Below are 23525 nucleotides of genomic sequence, written 5' to 3'. Positions count from 1 at the left end.
GTTGAACATGTGTCATGCTGGCAATATGTCCAATTTGCTGCACACTGAGGCGGAGGACGGCCGTTGGCAGACTGAATCAGCTCAGCCTGTTGGGTTTACTGAGCGCTCTCCGTATCAATTGCCAGCACAAGGGTAGATCGTCTGCAAGTCTAATCTCATTTATATAAGATTAAGTACTGCAACACGAGCAGGATGAGTAGAGTAGCAAGACGTTCGACGTTCAGAGTTCTGCACTACTATGTACTTACTGAAGGAAACGAGTGGCGAGAACTAAGTTGGAGCCAAGTCAATCCACACGCATGAAGGGTCCGAATAAGCTCGTTAGTACTCAGACTAGAGGTTGAATTCTAAAAAGCAAAGCTTCGCCAACAGTCATTTCACACAAAATGCAACACTGTCAAAAGCAGGTCGGGGGCCCCTCCCTCTTAAGCTCCTCTTGCCCAAGGCCAGGGGGCCGCAGCGGATCCCTGCCTGCCCGCTATCTCCTCGAATTCTGCAGCTCGTGTGTTTGACCCATGCAACGTATGATTACTCCCACCAATTGGGGCATTGCATTCTGGACATCGTGCTGCTTGCATCGCACCACCACACTGGTAACATTTGGCATTAGAACCAAACTCCCGCTATATCTCATATCGGGGACAGACCTCGGTAATGACAAATGTATGCCCGTTTTCACAGTTGTAGAAATGCCCTCTATGGGCTAAAAGAAAATCATGGGCACAGATGTCACTGAATATTCGCAGTGAAATGGAGAAAGCTCTCACAAAATTTGAAGGCCTTGACTATATCTTCACGTTCCTGTAATGAGAGAGGAAGATAAATCTTGTCGTTGAGTACAAACTTGGTTAGTTCATCGCAGTCGTCCCTCCATCGATGCACCTTGTGGCGACAGGTTTCATGGAACCATTTGCGTTCTGCTACTAGAGCCCGTAGCGTCGATGAAGGGCGACTGCGGATGTACTCCCTTTCTGCCTTCTCGACAAAGTTTAACATCTGGGTCTTCTGCTCCGTTATCTTATTCGCTAAAGCCTGTCTCGTTACTTCCGTCAGGTTTGCCATTCTATGCAACTCAGCGCGCTCCTCTATGAGTTGAGTGCGGAACAGTTCAAACTGCGAACGCAGGATATAGAGCATTGACCGAGCGGCTTGGCGTGAAGCGGATGACCTTTGAGCCATCAGAAGAGCCTTTTGTGCATCGGCGGTGCACGAAGCAAGTATGAAGTCTACAAAGGTGACCCACAATTGACGATGTTGCATCACCTTTTCGTCCTCGGACGTTAGGCGGAGACCCTCGATGCGACTCGTACCTATTTGTGCCAGCATGAAGCGCAGCTCGAGGGACAAGAGGTACGCGTCGATCTGAAACCGCGTATCGGCCTTGTGTGGCGGTTGTCCAATCTTGATATTCACTGCATCAAATGCGACCGGTTCGGGGGTGTCAGTCATACGTGTAGGATCCTTCGCGATCTCCTCTAGCTCTAAATGGTACAACGTCGTCAGCGCAGCTTCGTACGCTTTGACATGAGCCCCCCGGGTGTTCGCAACCTTCACGACTGATCGATAAGTCACCACGAGCTGTTTGACAATCTTGTACCACTGATACGCCTCTTCTCTGGCGAAACCGTGAACAGTTTGCATGGCGCCAGCTCCAAAAAGGGCCGGGTCAAGAGGCTCGTTAGATTTCCCTTCCGCCGATCGTGTAGCACACTCCAAGTCTGCATCGACACAGCTGGGTATTGCCTTCGCTGACTCTTGATAGTCCTTGATCGTTGAAGAAATACGTTCCATAGCAGGTGACGTGTCCTCTAGAGCACGCGACATGCTACTCGCAACATTCTGCTCCAAAATATCAAGTGTTGCCCTCTTCGTAACACGTCCGTACCGCAATGCGGCAATCGGTCCCCTGCAAGTAGGGCAAGTGGGTGGCGTCTGATAATTGATAGGTGGTGCTTTCGTAGATGTGAATCGTCCCATCATGTCGATATCGTAGTAGGTGGCCATCCCGCAATGTCCATCCAACGTCTCTACTGTGAAAATGTGCCCGCATTCCAGAGTGATCAGGCGCTCACTCGTGTCATTTGACGAGAGATCAATATCGGCCAAGGATCGCTGCATTATAAAATCGACAATATCTGCTTTCTTGTCATCGGCAAGACAGACTACGCAAGTCTGCATTGCGCATGGCTCCCCGCACACTGACGTGACACACGTAAACGGCAATGTCGGCTACTGTCATGGAGTTCACATACCTGAGGGGCAAGGATGGCCACACTGCAGTTGATATGTACATGGTTCGTCGCATGGAAGCCTCGAACAGATCTTTCAGTTCATAACCTGTAAGTGAGAATCTTAAAGACCTGAGTATGATGACGCTCACCGATCCGCACACGACCGGACATGTATAGTGTGCGCAAGTCCATACACATGGTTCCATACACGGAGAGCAGGGTTGAGAGCAAGTGTTGGGGCATTCAAAATGGACGCAACGCTGACGACAGGTAGCCTTGCATTCAGAATTGCAGTGATGGTCTTGAGAGCAGTCTAAGTTGCACGGATGCTGACAGTAGAGAAGTCGGTCACAGGGATGGGGAATATGGGTATCGCGTGTGATCTTGGATTCGGACTTGCTAGCTAGTTCACCAGCAGAGGCGCGTTGACAGTCTGAACATGATGATTTACATGTTTTAGAACAGCACGCTAGTGCTCTGCCACAAATTTCCTTGCATACAATTGAATTGGGATTTTTATGGCAAGGGGCTAGCGCCTGATGTTCGCATTGCGGAAGCTGCTTCATGACTTTCTCGTCGCACTTGACGTCCTTGAGTCTTTCAAGCATATGACTGGCAACAGCTCATAAGGCCACTGAGCACCAGGAGCTACACATTCAACTCACCACGCCACTCTCTTCTTGATGTGTCCGCACGGCAGCGCAACATTATATATAGGAAATTCGCATTGACCGCAATCCGCATAGCAACGGCGAGAGCAAGGGTGACTGCGAGGGCATGGTGTGCGGCCGCAAGGCTCATTGCACTTCGTGGTGCGATGATTGTCTACCGCCGCATGACACTACGCAATATACAAGAGTATTAGGGTCAATTTGGTGCAGCGGAGACCTATGCGCACCGCGGATGGGCATTTATGGCCACACGATAGACGGAATTCGCATGGCAGTAGGCAGCCACCTCCCGGTGACAGACGGCTGAGCTCCCCTGCCTTTGTAATAATCTGTTTCTGGTCAGGGTGGCGCGGACAAACTATCGGAAGGCCATGCCCAATCTGTTCTCGAGCTTCCATTTCGTCCAAAATGGTAGACCAGGTTGAGTTCCTCCGGAGATTCGCTGCATTTCCCAGGATGTATAGGCCATGCTTGGCTCGAGATAAGGCAACATTGATCCGATTCGAACTCTGGTCCATATTGTTGATTTACCTGGGATGCTTTGTGAAGTTGATCGCGCACCTTCAAAAACCCAATGGATGCAGTTCCAGTTTCGAACGTGCCCGAATTTCGAACGAGTGACACGATCACAATTTTGGCCTCTTGTCCTTGGAAGATGTCGACAGTTCCGAGACGAATCTACAATATCGTTAGTCTAAGAAGCAAGACGTTCGAGATCATCTGACGTGTTTCGCAACAATAACTTCTTCAAATCCAACGTCCTCATCAACACCTTGTCGTGCAAGTTGCTCTTGGTCCCTTTCGTCAACAGAAACGGCAATCTTCAGATCGCGAAGAGCTGCTCTAACTTTCTGCAATTGGCCAAGGTAAGCACACAAAACTGCAATATCTCCAGCCCCGTTGTAGATCCCCTGTCGCAAGAAATAGAGGACAAGATCACGGATCATTTCTACCTGAAATAATCAATTAATTATCTGAGATTCTGTTCAAAACATTGGAGGACAAAACAAACCTCAAAGTCATTGTATTTTGATACAGAGTCGTCGGATCCATTCTCTTTGTGCGTGTGATTGAAGAAGTAAACATCTTTTTGCATACCGACCACAGGTGGGTAGACGAGGACAGCCTCGTTATCCTCAAGTTTGGGGTATAGGATTTCACTAATATACAATTTATAGTTTGGGCGTTGAGAGAAGTGACATCACTCACCGAATGAAGTGTGAGATAGAGGGTCTCATTCTGCGCTGTACGTTGATTTGCGACATGGGCAAGCCGCTTTCCGCTAATCGCTCCATCATTGATCTGTCAAACTTGAATAGCTGCTTTCCTCGCTCGCTATCCATGGACAATGCTACATGACACATTAAAATCAGCTGTTTTAAAGAGAGCACTATCGCACCAAATGTTGCCAGTGTGGGGCGTAATTGTTGAGGATCACCTATACAAATCAAGTGTTTTACTACAAGGGAAGTGAGTCCTGCGGATACAAAAAAGACGTATTCTGGATTACCCGAAGGAACAAGTGAAGTCAGAATGTGCGCTTCCAACACCTGACCAGCCTCCTCCACCATCAACACTTGAGGCGAAATGTTCTACACGCACAATGAGATAAGAATAATCTTTGTGGTACATATACGCACACTCAGAAGCGAGGTCAATTTGGCCGCGCCTGGACAACTCAGAGTTATCAATTCGAGCCATAATTGATATGAAGTAGAGCGCACCAGTAGTCGTACACCCAATTAAATCTGATTGACTGAGGAGACGGCGACGGGTCTAATGCCGAGATGGTCGCGAGTTATATCAGGAATCGGGGGTGCAGATAGTTGATATTACTCACCTCATCTCTGATATCATTGTATTCTTTGCACGCGTCCCGGTAGCTAGTACGGAGTCCTTCGTAATGCTGCAAATTGGAGCTATACGCAAGCTGACGTATAATTTGTTCCCATTCCTTCGAAAGGCGCGTCCGCTCCTCCAGGGACATAGACCAAACCGCGCAGGCTTGGAGTAGCGCTTGAATGGGACGCGTAGAGACAGGAACCGGGGGCCTTTCATCACCAAAACCAAGAGATGCGAAGAATTCAGCAACAGCAGGGTCCACGATGGCTTCCGGTAATTGTGTCTGTTGGAGACGTTTCTTCTTCTTCGTCAGATTACGCACCTGAGGTTGTATATACTTTATATCCTCTCCGTCTCGCCAAAACCCGTACAGAGTGCGTGTTATATTGGGATTGGATTGTTTCTTACCGGTGGTGGTCCACTCGCCGTTCTCCTCCTCCTCAATGCGCGCTCTCTCGTAGAGTGCATTAACCCAGTAGGGCGGAGTAAGGATACTTTCAGCGTGTTCTGGATAATGAATGTCAAGGAAGTTTTCGATCTGCTCCCAGGAGATATCTGGCAGTTGAATAGACGTCATAACCTTCGCCATATCCTCTTCCAGCTTCTTCATAATGGCATATTGTCGCTTGATAGGTCGATCCAGCATTGATGTACCTCCAGCCACGTGTTCCAGCTTGTCCAACGTGTACTGTCCGATGCGTTCGTCCGACGAGCGGGAGCCGAGACGCACCAGCTTCTCAGTAATTTTTGCGTCGAGAACCGAAGTCAGCATATGATCCAACGCATGGTTTGTGTATGCGATCAAGACTACGCTCCATTGTAAGGATGTAACGCTTCACGTAAGGCACAACGCACCTATCGGCCTAATTCCGCTTGCGAACAGCACGCGCAAAATTTCCTTCGCAGTAAAACTCTGCTCGATGACATTGAGTACAGTCTACATCCGAACAATATTTTTCACTGACTTTTCCAGTACCGGGAGGTCTAATATGAATAGTAAGTCCTCCAACTCATTAAGTCTTTGACGCAAACTACTCACCCTTGAATCAAAGACACCTCTCGAGTAAATGTGTCGAGAACTGCATTGATCTGACTGGGATCCAGCGTGCTTAGCTCAAGGAGTTCACGACGCGCGATATCGACGGCTCCAGCGCGATTGATGTTGAGTGGCTGGATCCGCCCAGCACGGCCAAGCTCGCGACCAGCATTGAGACAGTTCAAATTAAATTCAAAACGTGGGGCTGTTGCATATTGAGGTGGGCGCAATTCAATGTTTTCCAGCAACCCGCTATGAGATATGTACCGGCTAAATGGAATCTCCGTAGGTTCTGTGGTCTGCAGTTTCTGGAGGAAATGGCGGACGGCTTCGTACATAACACTGTTGTCGATGAGAAACGCAAAGGTTGAGTCGTCGACAGAGATTCGTTCGCGACGTAGTGCCATAAATTCAATCTCGGCATCGAAAAATGACATGCGCACTTGTATCTCTTCTGCATTGGCTTTGGATGATTCAGCAATATCTTCGCTGAAAGAAGAAATGACACCAAGGTACGCTCGTAACGTCTTGTGAGATACAAGCACAAGCGCAACGAGGCTACCGCCTTGTAGCCGCTTACTATTGGACCAATACTCGTAACGCTTTTTTGCGTCCGAGTCCCTTGCAGTGCGGTGATTTGGTGCATCAAGAACCAGGCCAACAGTGAGGTCACGCCGCTCGGCACGAACAGGGGAGAAACGGGCGCCAGTGTAGATTTGGAAGAAAACGGAATCAAATCCGCTTGTCCTGTACGCTCCGCCTTTACTATTCAGCAGCTCCTCAAGCTTCGTCGGCTCTCTAGCCATCTTAGATTTTTGCCACATGATCGCGAGGTCACCGTGAATAGCTGCCACAGAAGAGCGTATAGTTGCGCTGCAAAAATGCTGGTCAGTACATATTCCGGAAAAGCTGTGCTGAGCCCGTACATGAGTTCTTCTCTAAGTAATCGGAACTGGATGTCAAGATGCCGTTCCATAGAGTCAACAGGTAGATGATGGGGCGCGTCTGGAAGGAATACAGGCAAATATGGCGGAACAGCACAGAGAAGTTCATCATGAGTGGGAGCAAGCCGTATGGCGGAAATGTCCACATGGTCGTTGTCGTGCCGCGGTCCCTCGTCACGTAGAATTCCTGGAGGATCATATGTCTGCGCAAGCTGTGAAAGGAGTGCTTGTCTCCTCTCGGCAATAGTAAGTGCTGGCTTAGACACAAGACGCCGGCGTCCCTCCAGAGTTTCTGACTCGCGCTCGACAATAGACTCAAGCCGCACGATCTCATCCCGAAGCTGGCGGATGGTCAATGAGCGAACATTCTCCGGAGACATGGTTATCGGATCATTGAAGCAGGGAGGGACCGCTGTCACATCAGATGCCCAGCTTTCGAACCACACTACTAGTTTTCCGACCAGTCGTATGGTATCTGGGTGATTCCGCACTGCGTCCTTGAACCGGTTGAGGAATCTAGAATTGAATCAGTACACTGAATATAGGTATCAATGGGTAGTATTACTGATGCAAAACGGTCGACAGAGTCTTGAACACGACAACGCCATCAAGACTGTTCTGGAGGGAGGGGATCAATCCGGGAGTTGGATCCTTCCAAGACTTAGCGTCAATCATGCTACCAATACAGTTCTCTATCACAGCATGAATGGTGTCATAGTTGTTCTCAAGGACCGTATAAAGATGACTGACAGAACGAATGGACAGTCAAAATTGCGAGCTGAGCGATGCATGGACTTCAAAGTACGTACTTGATGTTTTTATGTAAGGTGCTCTTAAGAACTAGATTGGACGCAAAATACTGAGCTAAGATGTTAACACAACGCATACCCTCGTAGTAGCATTTCTCATACCTCGAAAACAGGAAAGTAGCCCCGTTGAAATGACAATATGCCCTTATTCGTCCCAATACTGGAGTGAACAGGCTCGAATCGGAGAACATCTCCAATCCGTATGACCCCATTTCCCTGCAAAGGAAAAAATTCATCAGTGACATAGTCAAAGATCACTGAGAACAATATTACATTGACTATCATGTCAAGGAAGGCCTACATAGGGTGGGTCAACCTCGGCATCTAGTTTCACGTCGTGACTACTGAAAGAGCTCACCTGCGCATTGTCAGAATTCTGAGAGTTACAATGATAAGCTATGTCTTCAAGAAACAATCAAGCATACACGTACCCAGGACTTGTTACGGTCATTTATGCTGGCCAAAATTCTGACGAATCCCTGTACTCTGGAAGCGCCATCAAATGCGTAGTTGTCTCCCAAGAAAGCCTTGATATGGTTATGGGCTTCGCTCGGGGTGAGAGTATTGCGCTCCTCCCGAACAGAGCCGTTGCTCACAGCAAGGCCTTCTGCGGAGAAAAAATCTTGTATTTCCTCTTGTTCATTTCCAACCACGGGCGCTTCCTGACTTTCAGGGGCGACCGGCTTTCGCTCGTGTTTGAATGAGCAATCGAATCCTCGTGCACAGCTGCCTGATGTCCAGAATAAATTGCATACACGAGGGGGAACACCAGGAGCTGGACCAGGTTTTGGACGTTGAGAAGGCGTAGGTGCTTGAGCCCGAACTGGAGACGAGGTCGAACCTGCTGGTTGGCCCAACTGGTGGGCGAACTTGCAACGATCGCCGAATCTACAGCGGCCTACAGAAGCGAACGCATTGCAGACTTGAGGAGTCCGCCGTGACATCGTTGCGCAGTTTCTTGCTATATGGATGGGAGAATAGGAGGTGGTGGGAGGAAGAGACGAACGGGACGCGCCCCCGTGTGAACATGGACTGCTTACTGCTCTGTTGCGGTTATCGATGGGGACCCCCACAGACGCCAACATGGGCAGCATCGCCTCTGCACACGCTGCAGTACCGTTGTAGGCCATGCGTGACCAAATTTGACAGCTTACGGCGGTCTAGCTTTCATTTACAGCAACATGGGTCTGGACATGATACACGGAGCACCTGTACAGTATATAGAAGACATCCGGTGTTGCCGCTTAGAACACAGGAATTTCGAGTGTTCCATACAAAAGACTGGAACACAGGAAGCTGCTGCGTACGCACACCCGGAAATCCGCTATCACAGACCGAGATCTAGAGGCAGTCAATGTGATGCTAAAATCCCTGAGCCACATCAGTGTTAAATATGCCAAAGCGAACGAGATATGCCTCACATTTATGACTGAAATGGACGCGTAGGTCAGCACCAGGTTGCGCTGCTGGAGGAGAGACCTGGACTAGTCATGATGTCGGAGATTAGTTTCACCAATATTTGGGACTCCGCGGCACAGCATGAGATTGCCGTGCCTCTCCGACTCTTACTCCGTCACTCCGACCACGAATATCGGTATTTATTCCTGAGACGCTCCTTCAGCGGATCAAGGGTGCTGGCCGAGTTCAACTGACAATTTGAGAAAAAGATAGAACGACAGGAACTAGGATTTTTAGAAATATGGTTGATATAAGAAATCTCTAGTCAAACAGTCGATGTTCACAGAGAGTACCGTGCTGTGAGAATGTAGGCTTCAAATGAACAACAGGAGATCATGCCCGATTCTGTTCATCACAGTGCTCCATAGCGTGTCTATGTATATGTACATCTAATTGCTTGAGGAAATTGAGATGACATTCATGCCTGTCGCGGATTGACAATCCGTCTATAAAGCGAGACCGAAAGCATATTGGAGTAAAGAGTCGCTTTCACTGAAGGCATGATCCGAGTATATAATCCTTGATATAATATTCGACCTTTGAAAATGTTCAACGAAGGCATAAGAACAGACGTTCAAGTCTTATCGTAGTCACAACTATGGAAATCAATGGAAGAGGCAGAGGGGCGAAGTCCATAGGACATTTGATAGTACCTCCTTTCAATTACGATCGCTCTCAAATGTCCTCTGCGAGACCTCTGGTAGAAGCCCCTCAGAGCTCTTGGACTCATCTCGATTGACCGTGCACTAAGTTGCACATCGTTGTTTCGACGATTCGCACGACCAGCCAGATTGCCTTCCTGAATTCGTAGTTTCTCGAGATACTCGCGGACTCACTTGCGTGACGAACATAGTGAAGTCTGAGTCACTACGTTTACTCTAAGCCCGATCAAACTCTGCCTCCACATTCTCACATACCTGCGGCCGCGTCCAAACATCCTTCATAGACATATTCCTTACTTATGCAGGCCTCAATATGCCACAGATGCGATCGGATGCGTCCTGCTCAGACGAGACCGGTAAAGGAACGAAACACGAGATACGCGAAGACAGCTAAGGCTGCCGGTGACAGATGGATCTTAAGGATTGTAAGGTTGATGCTAGGAAAATGAGTGTAAAATAAATGGACAAGGTTACTGTGAATGCATAGTCGCAGACGGAATAAGGCCCAGAAACCAGGCAGATATAAGAAGCACATCTGAGCGAATTTCCATACGAAGCTATCTGGACGAGTGGGAAGTGGTAAGACTCTGCTTCACTCATTGTCGTATGCACGACTAAATCGTTGGCGGTCAGAAGTGCTAAGCATCACGGCCACGGATGACCTGACATACAAAGATTAGTAGATGGATTAGTGTGAATAGTAGGCATACTCACCGAAGTAGACCCCGTGCATGAAGATCCGGAAACCGACGAACAAGGGCATCTGACCAACAGCCTTCTGCAGGAACTTGGAGAGATTCAGAGACTTCTAAGCCGGTGCACAGTATCCCGAAGTGAACGGTTTCTAAATGACGACATTCAGACCTGGCAAAGTACCCCTCGATTTGCGCACAAACATGGTCATCTGCGCTCAAGGATGGATCTTCCAATGTCTTCGCCAGTGTGGAAACATGATCTGGGCTATGAATTATGAAACCAATCGTAACTTGCTGCAGCTTTGACGGATAGAGTGTGGATAAGCTGTGATGCAGAAAACCCCAGGGTATGGCGGCGGGGCCCTTTGGATGATACGGGTTTATGTCGAAAGTGATGTGGAGTGCGCTCAGGCAACGTAGCTCGCCCAGATTGAATGCAGCCAGCCGTGTCTCATGGCTGGCGGAGACATCATCAATCCTAAGCGTAACATCCAGCGAGGAAAGAGAAGCGCCAGCGGCGCATACTAGTCGCTGCAGACCGTCGGTCGAGTGATTCAAGTATCCGGAGAGCTTCATAGTGAGATGACAGAGGGCGGCGCCGATCGGGGGCTCGACAAAAAAGTCGACAATATCGTTGGTTTCGTCCAGATTGACATCTGCCAGGGCAAAGCCTTTGGGAGGCAGCGCGCGCCCTGGTACATAACCCTGAGTAACAGTATATAGAGAGTGACAAGCAAGCGTAGCGAGACGAGGGAACGAGAATACCAGCCGCGCCAAGACAATCGACGATGGGAACTCGATCGAGTCGAGAGTGAGGCGAGTGACGTGCGCGAATGAGACACTCAGGTGCGTGAAAACGTCCGTGTGGAACAATGCAGGTGCCCACTTTGACCTGAGTCCATCGGCCCCAATTGTGAGGGTCTCCACACGCGGGTTCGACCGCCCCATGAGAAATCCAAGAGGCTCCATGAGTGTGATCGCTTCGGCCAAGCTTGCCTGGGATGCAGCCATTCGCATCGCCTTTGCTACACGGTGCCCGTGTTCCTTGTCGCGGACAACAACGTGTCGAGAGAGATGCCAGCGGCACCGCACAGACCACAGCCTGCAGACGAGCGAGCAGCTTCGTAGTGCATATGCCCATCCTCCCCGAGCGAGAAGATCGAATACCCGCTCCCACATCTCGATCGGGAGACGAGGAGACCAAGAGAGGTTAGGCGGTTTCGTCAACTCCTTCTCGTATATGTTTTTGAAGGTACCGCGAGGGCGCGGATCGACATCTATGGTGAATTCACCTCGTTGGCGACGAGATACCCAAGGTGCGTATAAGTGATGTCACTCACGTTGACCGACATGCAAAACCACTTCTGCCCCTCTCGCACGCTGCGTCGGTTCCCCTCCTCGGCGGCGCCATATCTTCTCGTCGTGTGAGGGGCTGACCATAGGATAGCAAGAGGCAGCTCAAGCCAAGCGGTCCACGCACGCTCAGCCCTCATACGCAATCAACGCGCCAAGTACACAGCCACGAGGGCTAGATTCCGAGACTCTGTTAATGATCCTTGGATTTTGCATGTCGACACCAACGCATATCGCTTGTGCTTTCCTCTTGCAGCTTTATGGATCAGGAAACAGCCTACTCAGGTTCTGAACGCCAGTCGTTGTACCCAACCATGTCGCCAAGGATCCACCGATGAGCCAGATGTTCATTGATCGGTCATAAGAGAGCTAGAGAAACCACCGTCACTAGAGAACCAGTTCACCCAGTGCTCACTCAGTACTCAGTGCTTACCGGGAAACACACTGAATATTAAATATTGAATATTGAATGATAACACTGGGCGCTTGAAATTCCAGATTTCATGCATCAGATTTTTCCGATTTTTGCATTTATTGAGTCGACCTCCGGCCACTGCACCCGATCCATAAATACTCTTAGGGTACAATAGACAATGTTTCTCGGGTCGTGTCGATTCACATGTAAATATCTGGCTCTCCTCTACTGGTTTCATTACTACTTCAGATACCCAAATATATCCAGAACGTTCAACACGGAAAGGGGGAGAACTGATAGTATCATGATGTAGCATCATAGATTTAAAGCACCTTAATGCCCAATCCAGCATATCCCGCCATCGACCGGCATATCAAACGTTAGTCACCGCTGCCCGTACCACCTGCAAGGAAAACTATATTGGTTCTGAATTGTCGGCACCATGCGAGGGGCCACTGTCGTGAATAGAATCATCGCGACTACTTGTACAAATTTGGAGTCCGCCACTCAGAGCACCCTACGTTTGATGCCAACAACGCACTCCTGCGGTTTCCTGACTAAGCTGTCTTGAACCAATAACTTGAAGGACACATCAGAAAGGTATCACCCCAGTTGGATCGTGCAACTTACAGGACCATCACCTTCAACCACAAAGCTGTACCTGCGGAAAATCGTCGCAACCATGATATGAAGCTGCATGATCGCCAGATTCCGCCCAATGCACGCCCTTCAAATTCGGACGGCATCCAGTCAGCAGAGGGAGACTATTAGCCGCGACAGACATTCTCACCTAGGACCAATAGAAAATGGGGCGAATGCTCGCATCATTTCTGCCTTGGGTTCTGCCCCCATGTCGATCCACCTCTCTGGCACGAACTCACCCGCGTTCTCACCCCAGATCTCAACGCTCCTGTGCACGCTGAAAAGGGGCACGCTGACCCATGTCCCCTCCTTGAGGGTTTGCCCTAGCACATTCAGCCCACCCTCGGGTACGATGCGCGGGAGTCCCGCGCCGACGGTTGAGTGCAACCGGAGCACCTCGTTGATCACCGCGTCGAGGTAGGGCAGGTCTTTGACCGCCTCGTACGGTGCAACTTCAGAGTCGACACAAGCGAGCGCGTCGTCGAGCTCAGCTTGGAGCTTAGCCTGGACGTCGAGATGTCGGCCCAGGTAGAATACCGTAGCACATGACGTGCTGCACGAACGCTCTTAATCCTTCAGCAGATTCGATAGGAAGGCAGACTCACTTGGCGATAGTATCTGCACCGGCGATGATAAGACCCAAGGCTTCCGCAGCCACTTCATCTGGGCCCATTGGGTTCCCATCCTCGTCACGGCCCTCTAGTAAACTCTGCAGCATGTCCTCCCTCGCATCGGAGTTCTCCAGGCGCTTCGACACAGACGCGATCGACAAGCCCGCTAACTTTGCCGAAGCAGCGTTGCCTTCGCGGATACGTGGGTGCCATTTGGCCAGCGGCCACCAGAAAGAGGGAAGAAAGCCTAACACAGAATTTATCTCGAAACCTGCAGCGAGCACGTTGATGACGGAGATCTTGACCATCTCAAATGCGGACTTTTCCAAGGTCTTGACTTCTCCCCTGGGGTATTTGGCGACCCAAGTCTCGTCCTTCGCAGCAGCGATCATACCGAAGGGAGAGCCACAAGCGAGATCACCTAGAATGTGATGACATTGACTGAGGTCCTGAGACTTTAAAGAGCATCTAGAACGCACTGATAGTATCGAATGACCAGAAGCTGAACCCTGCATAAGGCACATTTCAAGACACTTTCAAGAGAAAGACGCAGTAAGTAGCTTACAAATCATGCAGTTGAACCAGACCCTCCCGTCCTTAACGGTCCACTTCGACGAGCCCATTGTGCCTTCTGACGTCGATCCCTTGATACACTTGCACAATTCGTCCCACTGGCTCATGAACTTACCAAAATGCACGCGCGTCGTGCTCTCGAGTGAGCGGACATTCTTCAGGGCGAACATCTGCGACTCGACGCGGCGCTTGCGCGCATGGTCTGCCCGCGAGCGTGTCGAAAAGATGTTTGCATGCTCGAAGTTGGAGAACGCATCATAGAACGATGCCTTGAGCGCCCCGCTCGAGTGTCCATAGATCAGCGGGAGCGCCGCGGGGTCCGCGATAGAGACATAATTCGGCCCAATGCGGATGAATGCGCCTTTGAGCTGATTAATATCCAAGTAAGATATCCGATGACGAGCAGAGTTGGACATACCGTGTTTCTTGTGTAGGTTATCGATAGTCTCAGACCAGGTGTTTGAGAAGATGGTCAAGCCCAGCCACACATCCGTGAATTTCGCGAGGAATGGCCCGGGATACGCGCGAAGACCACGCGAGTCCATGATGTAGGGCACCAGATGTACCAGAATAGCACCGAGGGAGACGGTGCATAACAAGTACACGATATCATGCCCGACGACGGGTAATGAGAGAATATGCGCCATGTCCTTAAAATATCAGCCTATAAGAGGCTGGTCGTTATAGAGTGATACTGAAGCTGAAAACGTACCGAGTCACTGTGATCTTGATGTAGAGCATTTTATATTTGCACTGAGCAGAGTCCACGGCGAGCGTTCGGGCAGAAGTGGTTTGACTTGTGCACAGAGACCACAAGGCCGCGCGGATTATCAGCTGCCCAAGCGCGAGAAATAGGGCCGGCTGCGCTATGCACGCAATACAGGACTTGCATCGCCATAACCAATACGGAGGCAATGCGATTCGTGCGGGATTCGCACGAATTCATGGCCGGACTGCAGAGATATGGCCTCCTGAGCAAAGACGCGCAACAAAGTGATCGGAAGGTCAGACCGGTTACGGAGTATGGCAGCTTCTTGTGCTTCTCGTGAGTAATTTAGGTCAGCGAGGTGTAGTGACGCAGGACCTTTACGCTACCGGGCCGAAGAGTAACAATTTGCGTCAACTCAATTGCCCTTGCACAGAGGGGCCTTACGCACCAACGTTGTAATGTGCATGATAAACAACGCACTGCCAAGCTGATCGCAAATATAAATGACCAACTCATGATATGCCTACCGAATGAAGCATAATGAAGGCGAGGAAAGCGCCAGAAAACATCTGAATACTGGAATTATGCATCGTACGATACAGCAGTAATCTACATTGGTATCACGGATCATTGATATTATAGTGCAGTGAGACGTAGAAGACTGCACCTCTTATGAATCGACGAGAATGTGCAGGAGGATACCTGAAACAAGATTCGCATTTAAGTTTGATATTACCTCAAAAGAGTCAGACTTTTTCGTAGTGAGGTAAGCAAGCCAGCAGACAAGATAATACGAAGATTCAAAGCACAGATAGCAGGTCCGCCGCTGTTATGAAAGGGTGGACACGGATCAGTGAGCGAGGAGAAGCACCCGAGCAAATACCTTGATAGCGTACTTGGCGCAGAAATAAGGAGTTCGGCTGTATTGGTGACACCGTAAACCAGAGGCTGTCATGCAGTGAGGCAGTGCTTATAGCTAGGAGCAGACTGAGGAAAAGAATGAGCCGCTCAAGACTAACATAGATTGCCCCTTACACAGCGGCCGTCGCCCGGAGAAAAACTGCATGAGTCCGATGGGGTAGGGAAGTGCACAGCGATAGCCACACAGCTTTGAGTTGCGTGGGCCATCGAAACTCTTCAGCTTTCCATCGGCCCTTTAGCTTGGACATTAAGTAGGAGCCTCATCGAGCACACTCGAGACTGCGTAACGCCCAAAGCCGCATCAGGCGATGCAAGAGCCCGACGCCACAAAACAAAAACTGTGCATCCAGAAGAAACTTGGGAGTAGTGGTGATCATGAGGTACAAGCTATTCAGGAATAGCCTACATGCGCCCCGCACATTCCGAAGGCTCACAGCATTTACTTTTAGGATAAGCTGCCGTCCGTCTCTTACTCAACTTCCTGGTCCATGCTCATCCTGTACAAAGCGACAGGATTGTACAATGAACCTAACATCTTGGGTACGTCCAATCCTACGTTCTTGAACCGTCATGTCCGAGACCACTCTTCGTGAAAGATGGTCAAGAGTGCCAGGGCTGTGTGCCCGAAGCAGAAGTATTGCCTGGGGTGCAATTGTACGTGTAGCGCATAAATCGAAGCCAGAGAAGCCACTCGGCTCCGAGGTGAATAGACACTGCGGAGCTCTGGGAAATATTGTCGTCGTTGCCAGATGCCACATTGGTCAGAGAGTGGATTTTGGCGCTGAGACTGTCCACGCGATCATACCTGGACTAAACAAGCATGTAATGAGCGCGAGTCCTAGAAGGCTGTTCGCGAATTCACAGGGTCTGCGAGTACGGTGGCGGTGAGATTTGTAGATTGGTCACAGCGAGGTTTGCACAGAGCGAAGACCAAGTCCGTAACGTAGAAATGTGTATACAGCTAAGAGGCGCAGGACACCGGATAAGAGTGCAGGGAGTGTGGTATGAACAAAAATTCGTGCGACTGAGACGGGCCCAAGGACGAACATAGAGATGTTGAATTGTCAATAAACGTATCAGAGACAAGGGCGATGGCACTCACATAAATGAGCTGGTCCTGCCTCAGCACCGATCAGTCTGTCGAAGTAAATGGATTGTGAAGTCAGTAATACAAACGGACACTATTAGCTACTTAGTCTACTCGTTCCTTATCTTGTTCACCATCCTTCTAAATTAGGTAACTCGCGGTATGATACGTTTTACATCGTCGCCCGCGCACCTCAGTCCTCCGTCTACACGACATCGGATTGAGAGTGCGTATATCCTTCATTCCACGCGATGTATTACTTACAGCTCTCTAGTTATATATTACAGGTACATACATTAGTCCTCCGTCTACACGACGTCGGATTGAGATTATATATTACAGTTCCTACACAGTCATCAAAACATGGTCAAACAACGTCGACCGGGCATTGAATAGAGAACAGAAAAGCACGGGTAAGTAGGCAACGATGTCAATGGCAGAGAAAAAAAGTCAGGACCAACTTGAAGCGAGACCCAAGAGGAGTGTCGGGTGGTCGAGCCATGTGGAGCGCTGACTCAGCAGGAAACATATCCAGATTTGGCATATCCCGACTGCTTGATCTCAATCGGGACTCCGACTCGAGCCGCCGATCAAATCTCGCTCGTTATTCCACAAACACAACGAAAATCCCGAGTCGCACGGGCGGCGCTACCTGTTGCCGTGCCCACTCCGCTCGTAAGGACAGATGGTTGAACGTTGAACGACGGCCCAATGCATATATCGCTATCATGACACACTCTAGACTGGGTGCCAATTATATGTTCGCCTGCCCCTGTACTGTATCTTTATGTTGCAGACCAGGGTGTAGCCTGGAGCCCTAAGGTGAGTAAACATTTTCCATTCAATTATTCAGCTTCCGACAAGTTATGGCCACTTCTCTGGAGAAGTCGAAATTGAACGGTTCATTGAGACTCATTACTCCTAGGTACAGAGTATGAACACTACGGCCGCTTCTACACGTTCACAAGCGAGGCTCAAGTCCACGGCTTAAAGGGCCCTACGTTTGATGCCAACGATGCAATCCTTGGGTTTCCTGACAAAGCTATCTTGTACCAAGAGCTTGAAAAGTCACGTTAGAAACGTATCGTGCCAATTGCATCGGACGACTTACAGGACCATCGCCTTCAACCAAAAAGCTGTACCTGTGGAAGATCGTCGCAACCATGATATGAAGCTGCATGGTCGCCAGATTCCGCCCAATGCACGCCCTGAGGCGATCGCGCAGGTCAGCCAGGTCCACGCTAGCAGCTACAATAGGTATCCTCACCTCGGGCCAATAGAGAACGGAGCAAATGCTCGCGTCATTTCCGCCTTGGCCTCTGCCTCCACGTTGATCCACCTCTCCGGTACGAATTCACCCGCGTCCTCGCCCCAGATCTTTGTGCTCCTGTGCAGATTGTACACTGGCACACTGACCCATGTCCCCTCCTTGAGCGTCTGCCCGAGCACATTCAGCCCGCCCTCTGGTACCACCCGTGGCAGCCCAGCGCCGACGGTTGAGTGCAAGCGGAGTACCTCGTTGATCACCGCGTCGAGATAGGGCAGGTCTTTAATTGCCTCGTACGGTGCAACATCCGAGTCGACACAAGCGAGCGCGTCGTCGAGTTCGGCTTGGAGCTTAGCTTGGACGTCGAGATGTCGGCCCAAGTAGAACACCGTAGCACATGACGTACTGCACGAACACACTAAATTATTTAGCAGCTTCGATGGGAAGGCAGACTCACTTGGCAACGGTATCCGCCCCAGCGATGATGAGGAGCAATGCCTCTGCGGCCAGTTCGTCCGGGCCCATCGGGCTCCCATCCTCGTCGCGTCCCTCGAGCAGCTTTTGCAGCATGTCCTCCCTCGCTTCGGGGTTCGCCAGGCGCTTCGACACAGACGTGATCGACAGGCCCGCCAGCTTCTCCACAGCCGCGGTCCCCTCGTGAATGCGTGGATGCCATTTCGCCAGCGGCCGCCAGCGCGAGGGGAGGAAGCCGAACACAGAGTTTATTTCAATGCCGGCGGCGAGCACGCTAATGACGGGAATCTTCTCCATCTCAAATGCGGACTTTTCAAAGGTTTCGACTGGGCCCTTGGAGTGTTTGACGACCCAAGTCTCGTCTTTCGCAGCCGGGATCATGCCAAAAGGAGAGCCAAAGGCAAGATCACCTAGAGTGTGGAGGCTGTTAATCAACTGGGGCTGGAATCGTTCTGGAACGCACTGATAGTATCAAATGACCAGAAGCTGAACCCTGCACAAGGCACATGTCAGAGTGCTTTTGAGAAAAAGGCGCTGTAAGCAGCTTACAGATCATGCAGTTGAACCAGACCCTCCCGTCCTTGACGGTCCACTTCGACGAGCCCATTGTGCCGTCTGACGTCGATCCCTCGATGCACTTGCACAAGGTGTCCCACTGGTTCACGAACTTGGCAAAATGCACGCGTGTCGTGCTCTCGAGCGCGCGGACATTCTTGGGGGCAAACATGTGCGACACTATGCGGCGCTTGCGCGCATGTTCTGCCCGCGAGCGTGTCGAAAACATACTTGCGTGCTTGAAGTCGACGAATACGTCATAGTACGGCGCCTTGAGCGCTCCGCTCGAGTGCCCATAGATCAGCGGGAGCGCCGCAGGATCCGCGATAGAGACGTGATTTGGCCCAATGCGGACGAGTGCACCTGTGATCTCAATCAGTCTCTAGTTCAGACAACCGGACGGAGGAAGATTTGGACATACCGTGTTTCTTGTGTAAGCTGTCGACGGTCTCAGACCAGGTGTTTGAGAAGATGGTCAAGCCCAACCACACATCCGTGAACTTTGCGAAGAACGGCCCAGGATACGTGCGAAGACCACGCGGGTCCATGATATAAGGTACCAGATGCACTAGAATAGCACCGAGAGAGACAGTGCATAGTAAGTACACGATATCCTGCTCGACGACAGGCAATGAGAGAATGTGCGCCATGTCTTGGAAGTATGGGCCGAGATGAGGCTGTCCGCTATCGAGGAGTGAATACTGAAGATGCTGTTGCGAACGCACCGAACGGCCGTGATCCTATACTGAGCATTTTATACTTGCAATGAGAAGGGTCCACGGCGAGCGTTCGGGCAGGGGTCGGTCAACTTGCATACAAAGACCGCATGTTTGTGCATGGACTGTCGTCCATCAGAACGGAAGCGCGGTAAGGCCAGATTGCCAAACTGGCCGCGGAAATGGGAGCTTATTGCGCTTCGCGTGGGCATTTTGGGTCAGCGAGGTATGGTGACGGAAGAGCTTTACGCTACCGGGCCGGCGAATAACAACGGTCAACAGTCGAACTACCCAGCTCATACAGAGGACCCTCAGGATTAGTAGCACCACTGTAGAGAGCATGATAGACACCGCACTGCTGGATTTGTCACGAGTGTAAATGACCACATCCCTCCAGGACTATGTGCTGCCATCGAACTCAGAATGCGAAAATTCTGTATATGATACTAATTCTTCGTCTTGGATGCTGCCCGCAGTCTATGGCATGCTGTTCTCGGATAGCGCTTCAGGAGCACCTCAGGGGCGGTAAAGGAGCGTAATCAAGATGAGCAAAGAACCAGAGACGTATCTGACCGCCGGAACAAATTGATTGGCATCACAGATTACTGATATGCGACACATAGAAAATCGCACCTCTCGGAGATTCCATAGATTTGGACCAGCATCACAATGAGGTCAGAGTCAGAGTCTCAGACACCCAACCGGTCCTCTGGAACGGCAGCCTGTGCGTCTTGTGGTGAGCGAACTAGGATGACGGGCGAGCTTGACGCCACCCTCGGGGTTGTGGCCCCGTTCACGTGCCGAGGTGACACGACAACCCATTGACTTGATCAAGTTGCAGGATAGCATTGGGCACATTTATCAATAGCTACACCTAGTACAACATGTTCATATGACCACCGTAGGCCGCGCCGAAACACGAACGGTCTGCATACAGTTCGTCATCTTGAGGGCCGCTCGTCATCCAGGACATGTGCGAGCATATATTCTGGGACAGGCTTTCGGGCACAACAAAAGTGCGCCATTCAGCGGCCAGAACGGAGCGTAATGAGAGTGAGTACAGCGCCAAAAACGTTTGACTACCGAACTCATCGAAATGTAGAATACCACACCTCCCGTAATCTCCGAGACTCGGAAGCGCAACACTACCAGAGGCTCATTCAGAGTTGAGGTAAGAGTCGCATAGGGCACCCGCACAATAGTAGGGCGTATACACAGGCTGTGCGTTGCACGTTGTGGGGTCAAAACGGGAGCCGTACACAGAACGATCGTCAAATAGTAGAAGTACGTACCATGCTCTACGAGGGTAGTGCTCGCATTTAGGTGTCGCACACTGGGTCGGACGGGAAGATAATGCGAGAAGAGGATGGTCATGCAGCCTGATGCATAGATCAGAGTCGGGCCTCTATGATGATGTTTTTGCGAATGGAATTTTTTTTTGGCAGTTTGTGGGATGGATGCACTGCAGCACCATCACCATATACAATGCACAATTCTCGTGAAATGAAAGCTATTCACCTGTGGCTCCTAGTAATCTGCTGAGCGAGGTCTCTCTACGAGCTTCGCTCTCTCATGCAGGTCCCAAATGGCAATCTGCTTGATCTCTGCACGTTGGTAGTGGCACGTCTGCTGTGGCAGTCGTGTGCCATAGGCAGGACTGCAGTGAGCAACGACATGTTAGGGTCATGCGGAGCACATGTAACACAAACTCCACGTAGAGCAAGAGTTGAGCAAGAGTAGCATGTATGAGGTCAGGACACAGCAGGCGGAGCAAGACCATATGACAGGTGCGGGAATACAAGGCTATCCCTATGGTAGCCGAGTCATAAGTACAGTGAGAGAGCATGAAGACCATATGTCTGCAAGGACACAGGGTCAAAGCAAGGGACAGTACATGATATGGACAGCTGCACACAGAATGGGCGAGGCACTGGGTACGTATGCAGAGAAATCGGATTGGAGATCGACGGGATGAACACATCCCATGGCTGAGGTCCAGAGGAGGCTAGATGGGGAGAGTAGAGATGAATGGAAACTGAAAATTTCCGTGGTTATCGATAGTCCGTCTCAAACGATGGTGCTATAGACTACGGTATACGCGAAAACCGTAAGTCAGCGGGTACCACAACGGCTATAAAGTCTCTAGGCAAGGAAAGTCACTAATGATGCCAACGCAAAAGGCCTTTTATACTTACCTACACGATTCGCGTGCGGTAAGCTTGGGGAGTCGGCAAGAGAGGAATTGGAACCACAGCTGCTGGGTTGGTGGACTAGGGATATACTGGTGCGATATGCGATTGTTGAACCATAAGTTGAAACAGATGGTTTGCAGATGATGATAGTCGACACCAGCGAGCAGCTCGTCAAGACGAGCAAAAGCATGGTCATCGACACCCGGAGACAGGTCTTGGATAATATCAGATACGCTATCCATACCAGAGAAGTTACGGTAGTATATGTGGAAGTATATTGTGAGCTGCTTGAGCCTGGATGAGGCGAGCTCAGCCAGGACAAGATGCAGCCAATTCCAGATCGCGCTTGTGCCTGATCCCAGATTAAACACGTCGAAGATGAGAATGAGGGATTCTAAGCAGTCGAAACTGCTCAGATCCAAGGAGGAGGGGGAGGGGTGCTGCAAGCGAAGGGAAGCGTCCACATCTGGCAAGGAGGGTCCCGGCACGTTGATGTCCAGTGAACGAAGAGAAGTGATCGCACAGTCTAACAGCCGTTGCACGACAGTAAAATGCATACGCCGGCACTCCAAGTGACGGAGAGTGCGACAAATCAAGGATTCGACAAGGAAATCGATCACAGGCTCAGACTCATGGATCTCGAGGTGTGTCAGCGCAAGGTCTTTGGGAGGCAGCGCGCGCCCCCGCACATAGCCGCGCCTCTGGCATCTCAGCCCATGGCAGACGAGGCGAACGAGGCGCGGAAACGAGTACACAAGCCGCGCAAACACAATCAACGACGGAAACTCGACGCCCGAGAGGACGAGACGGGTTACGTTCGGAAATGCCATCCGCAGGAGAGCAAAGACGTCCGCGTGGAATGCCCCTGCCGTCAAATTTGTGTCGTAAGGGTGATTTCCTATCGTTAGGGTCTCTACGGACGGGTTTGGTCGCCTCACCACGAATCCAGTCGGCTGCCTGAAGGTTATCGCTTTCGCCAGGTTCGCTACCATCGTCTTCGCCACCCGGTGTCCGTGTTTCCTCCCGACGACGACATTCCGCGCCAGATGCCATAGACACCTCGGTGCCCATCGCCTGCAAACAAGCGCGCAACGCCGCAGCGTGTACAGCTCTTCGTCCTGCGCCAGCAGATCAAACACTTGCCCCCACACCTCAATCGGCAGGTCCTTAGCACGCCTGGACATTTTCTCTATCTTTGATTTCTCCTTGATTCCCATTTTTCTGAAAACGCCCGACTCCCGCCGGTCTATATCTATAACGGCAGTCACGAGGTTGTCACTTTGGGTACATTGTGGATACGTTTACAAGTGACACTTACGTTGACCCACATCTGTTATGCGTTCATTCTGTTTTGGCCGTCGAGTAGAATCTTCATCCCGATAGTGCTTTCCCTTTCGCAAGTGTGACTGCCGGGGAGTCATGAAGATAATGAGGAAGCTAGTACTATTAAGTACTTAGTTAATTCTCCACCTCTATTGCAGGACTCAGGATGAAAGATTTTCCAACTCCGCTACGGCGAGGCTCGGCAAGGTGACAGAGGTATGACTTTTAGGCCTTATCATGCAGAATTGACGATGTGAACAACCACTTGTCAGATTCTCATTGTTTGACCTCGAGGCTATAGCTATTGCAGTAAAACTGCACTGCATCAAGTATGGACTG

General features: G+C 50.5%; 4 protein-coding genes across 4 annotated transcripts; all 4 read right to left on the bottom strand.

Moving 5' to 3' along the window:
* Positions 1-729: 729 nt before the first annotated feature.
* On the bottom strand, positions 730-8477 carry FIBRA_06450 (uncharacterized protein; the record flags this gene model as incomplete). The annotated part of the gene is made up of 22 exons (XM_012328172.1): positions 730-2172; positions 2253-2322; positions 2381-2544; positions 3262-3411; positions 3464-3580; positions 3628-3855; positions 3915-4062; positions 4112-4253; positions 4302-4494; positions 4543-4571; positions 4627-4678; positions 4743-5551; positions 5600-5657; positions 5710-5728; positions 5784-6653; positions 6707-7240; positions 7290-7469; positions 7534-7583; positions 7636-7749; positions 7807-7830; positions 7892-7909; positions 7965-8477. The coding sequence occupies 22 exons, from the start codon at positions 8475-8477 to the stop codon at positions 730-732; spliced, it is 5925 nt and encodes a 1974-aa protein (XP_012183562.1).
* A 1768-nt stretch (positions 8478-10245) lies between these two features.
* FIBRA_06449 (uncharacterized protein) lies at positions 10246-11788 on the bottom strand (the record flags this gene model as incomplete). Its single annotated transcript, XM_012328171.1, has 3 exons — positions 10246-10315; positions 10368-11625; positions 11689-11788. The coding sequence occupies 3 exons, from the start codon at positions 11786-11788 to the stop codon at positions 10246-10248; spliced, it is 1428 nt and encodes a 475-aa protein (XP_012183561.1).
* An 835-nt stretch (positions 11789-12623) lies between these two features.
* FIBRA_06448 (uncharacterized protein) lies at positions 12624-14589 on the bottom strand (the record flags this gene model as incomplete). Its single annotated transcript, XM_012328170.1, has 6 exons — positions 12624-12695; positions 12747-12843; positions 12907-13311; positions 13364-13790; positions 13849-13878; positions 13935-14589. 6 exons carry the CDS (start codon positions 14587-14589, stop codon positions 12624-12626), a joined length of 1686 nt encoding a protein of 561 aa, XP_012183560.1.
* Positions 14590-17646: 3057 nt separating this feature from the next.
* FIBRA_06447 (uncharacterized protein) lies at positions 17647-23047 on the bottom strand (the record flags this gene model as incomplete). Its single annotated transcript, XM_012328169.1, has 8 exons — positions 17647-17718; positions 17771-17867; positions 17927-18331; positions 18384-18810; positions 18864-18893; positions 18950-19318; positions 19377-19639; positions 21867-23047. 8 exons carry the CDS (start codon positions 23045-23047, stop codon positions 17647-17649), a joined length of 2844 nt encoding a protein of 947 aa, XP_012183559.1.
* Between the last annotated feature and the right edge of the window lie 478 nt (positions 23048-23525).

This window comes from Fibroporia radiculosa (genome assembly GCF_000313525.1).
Source record: "Fibroporia radiculosa TFFH 294 genomic supercontigs, scaffold7279, whole genome shotgun sequence".
In the NCBI taxonomy this organism is placed as follows: Eukaryota; Fungi; Basidiomycota; class Agaricomycetes; order Polyporales; family Fibroporiaceae; genus Fibroporia; species Fibroporia radiculosa.
The sequence above is the reverse complement of the archived record's forward strand: the minus strand, read 5'-3'. Positions and strand labels throughout refer to the sequence as shown.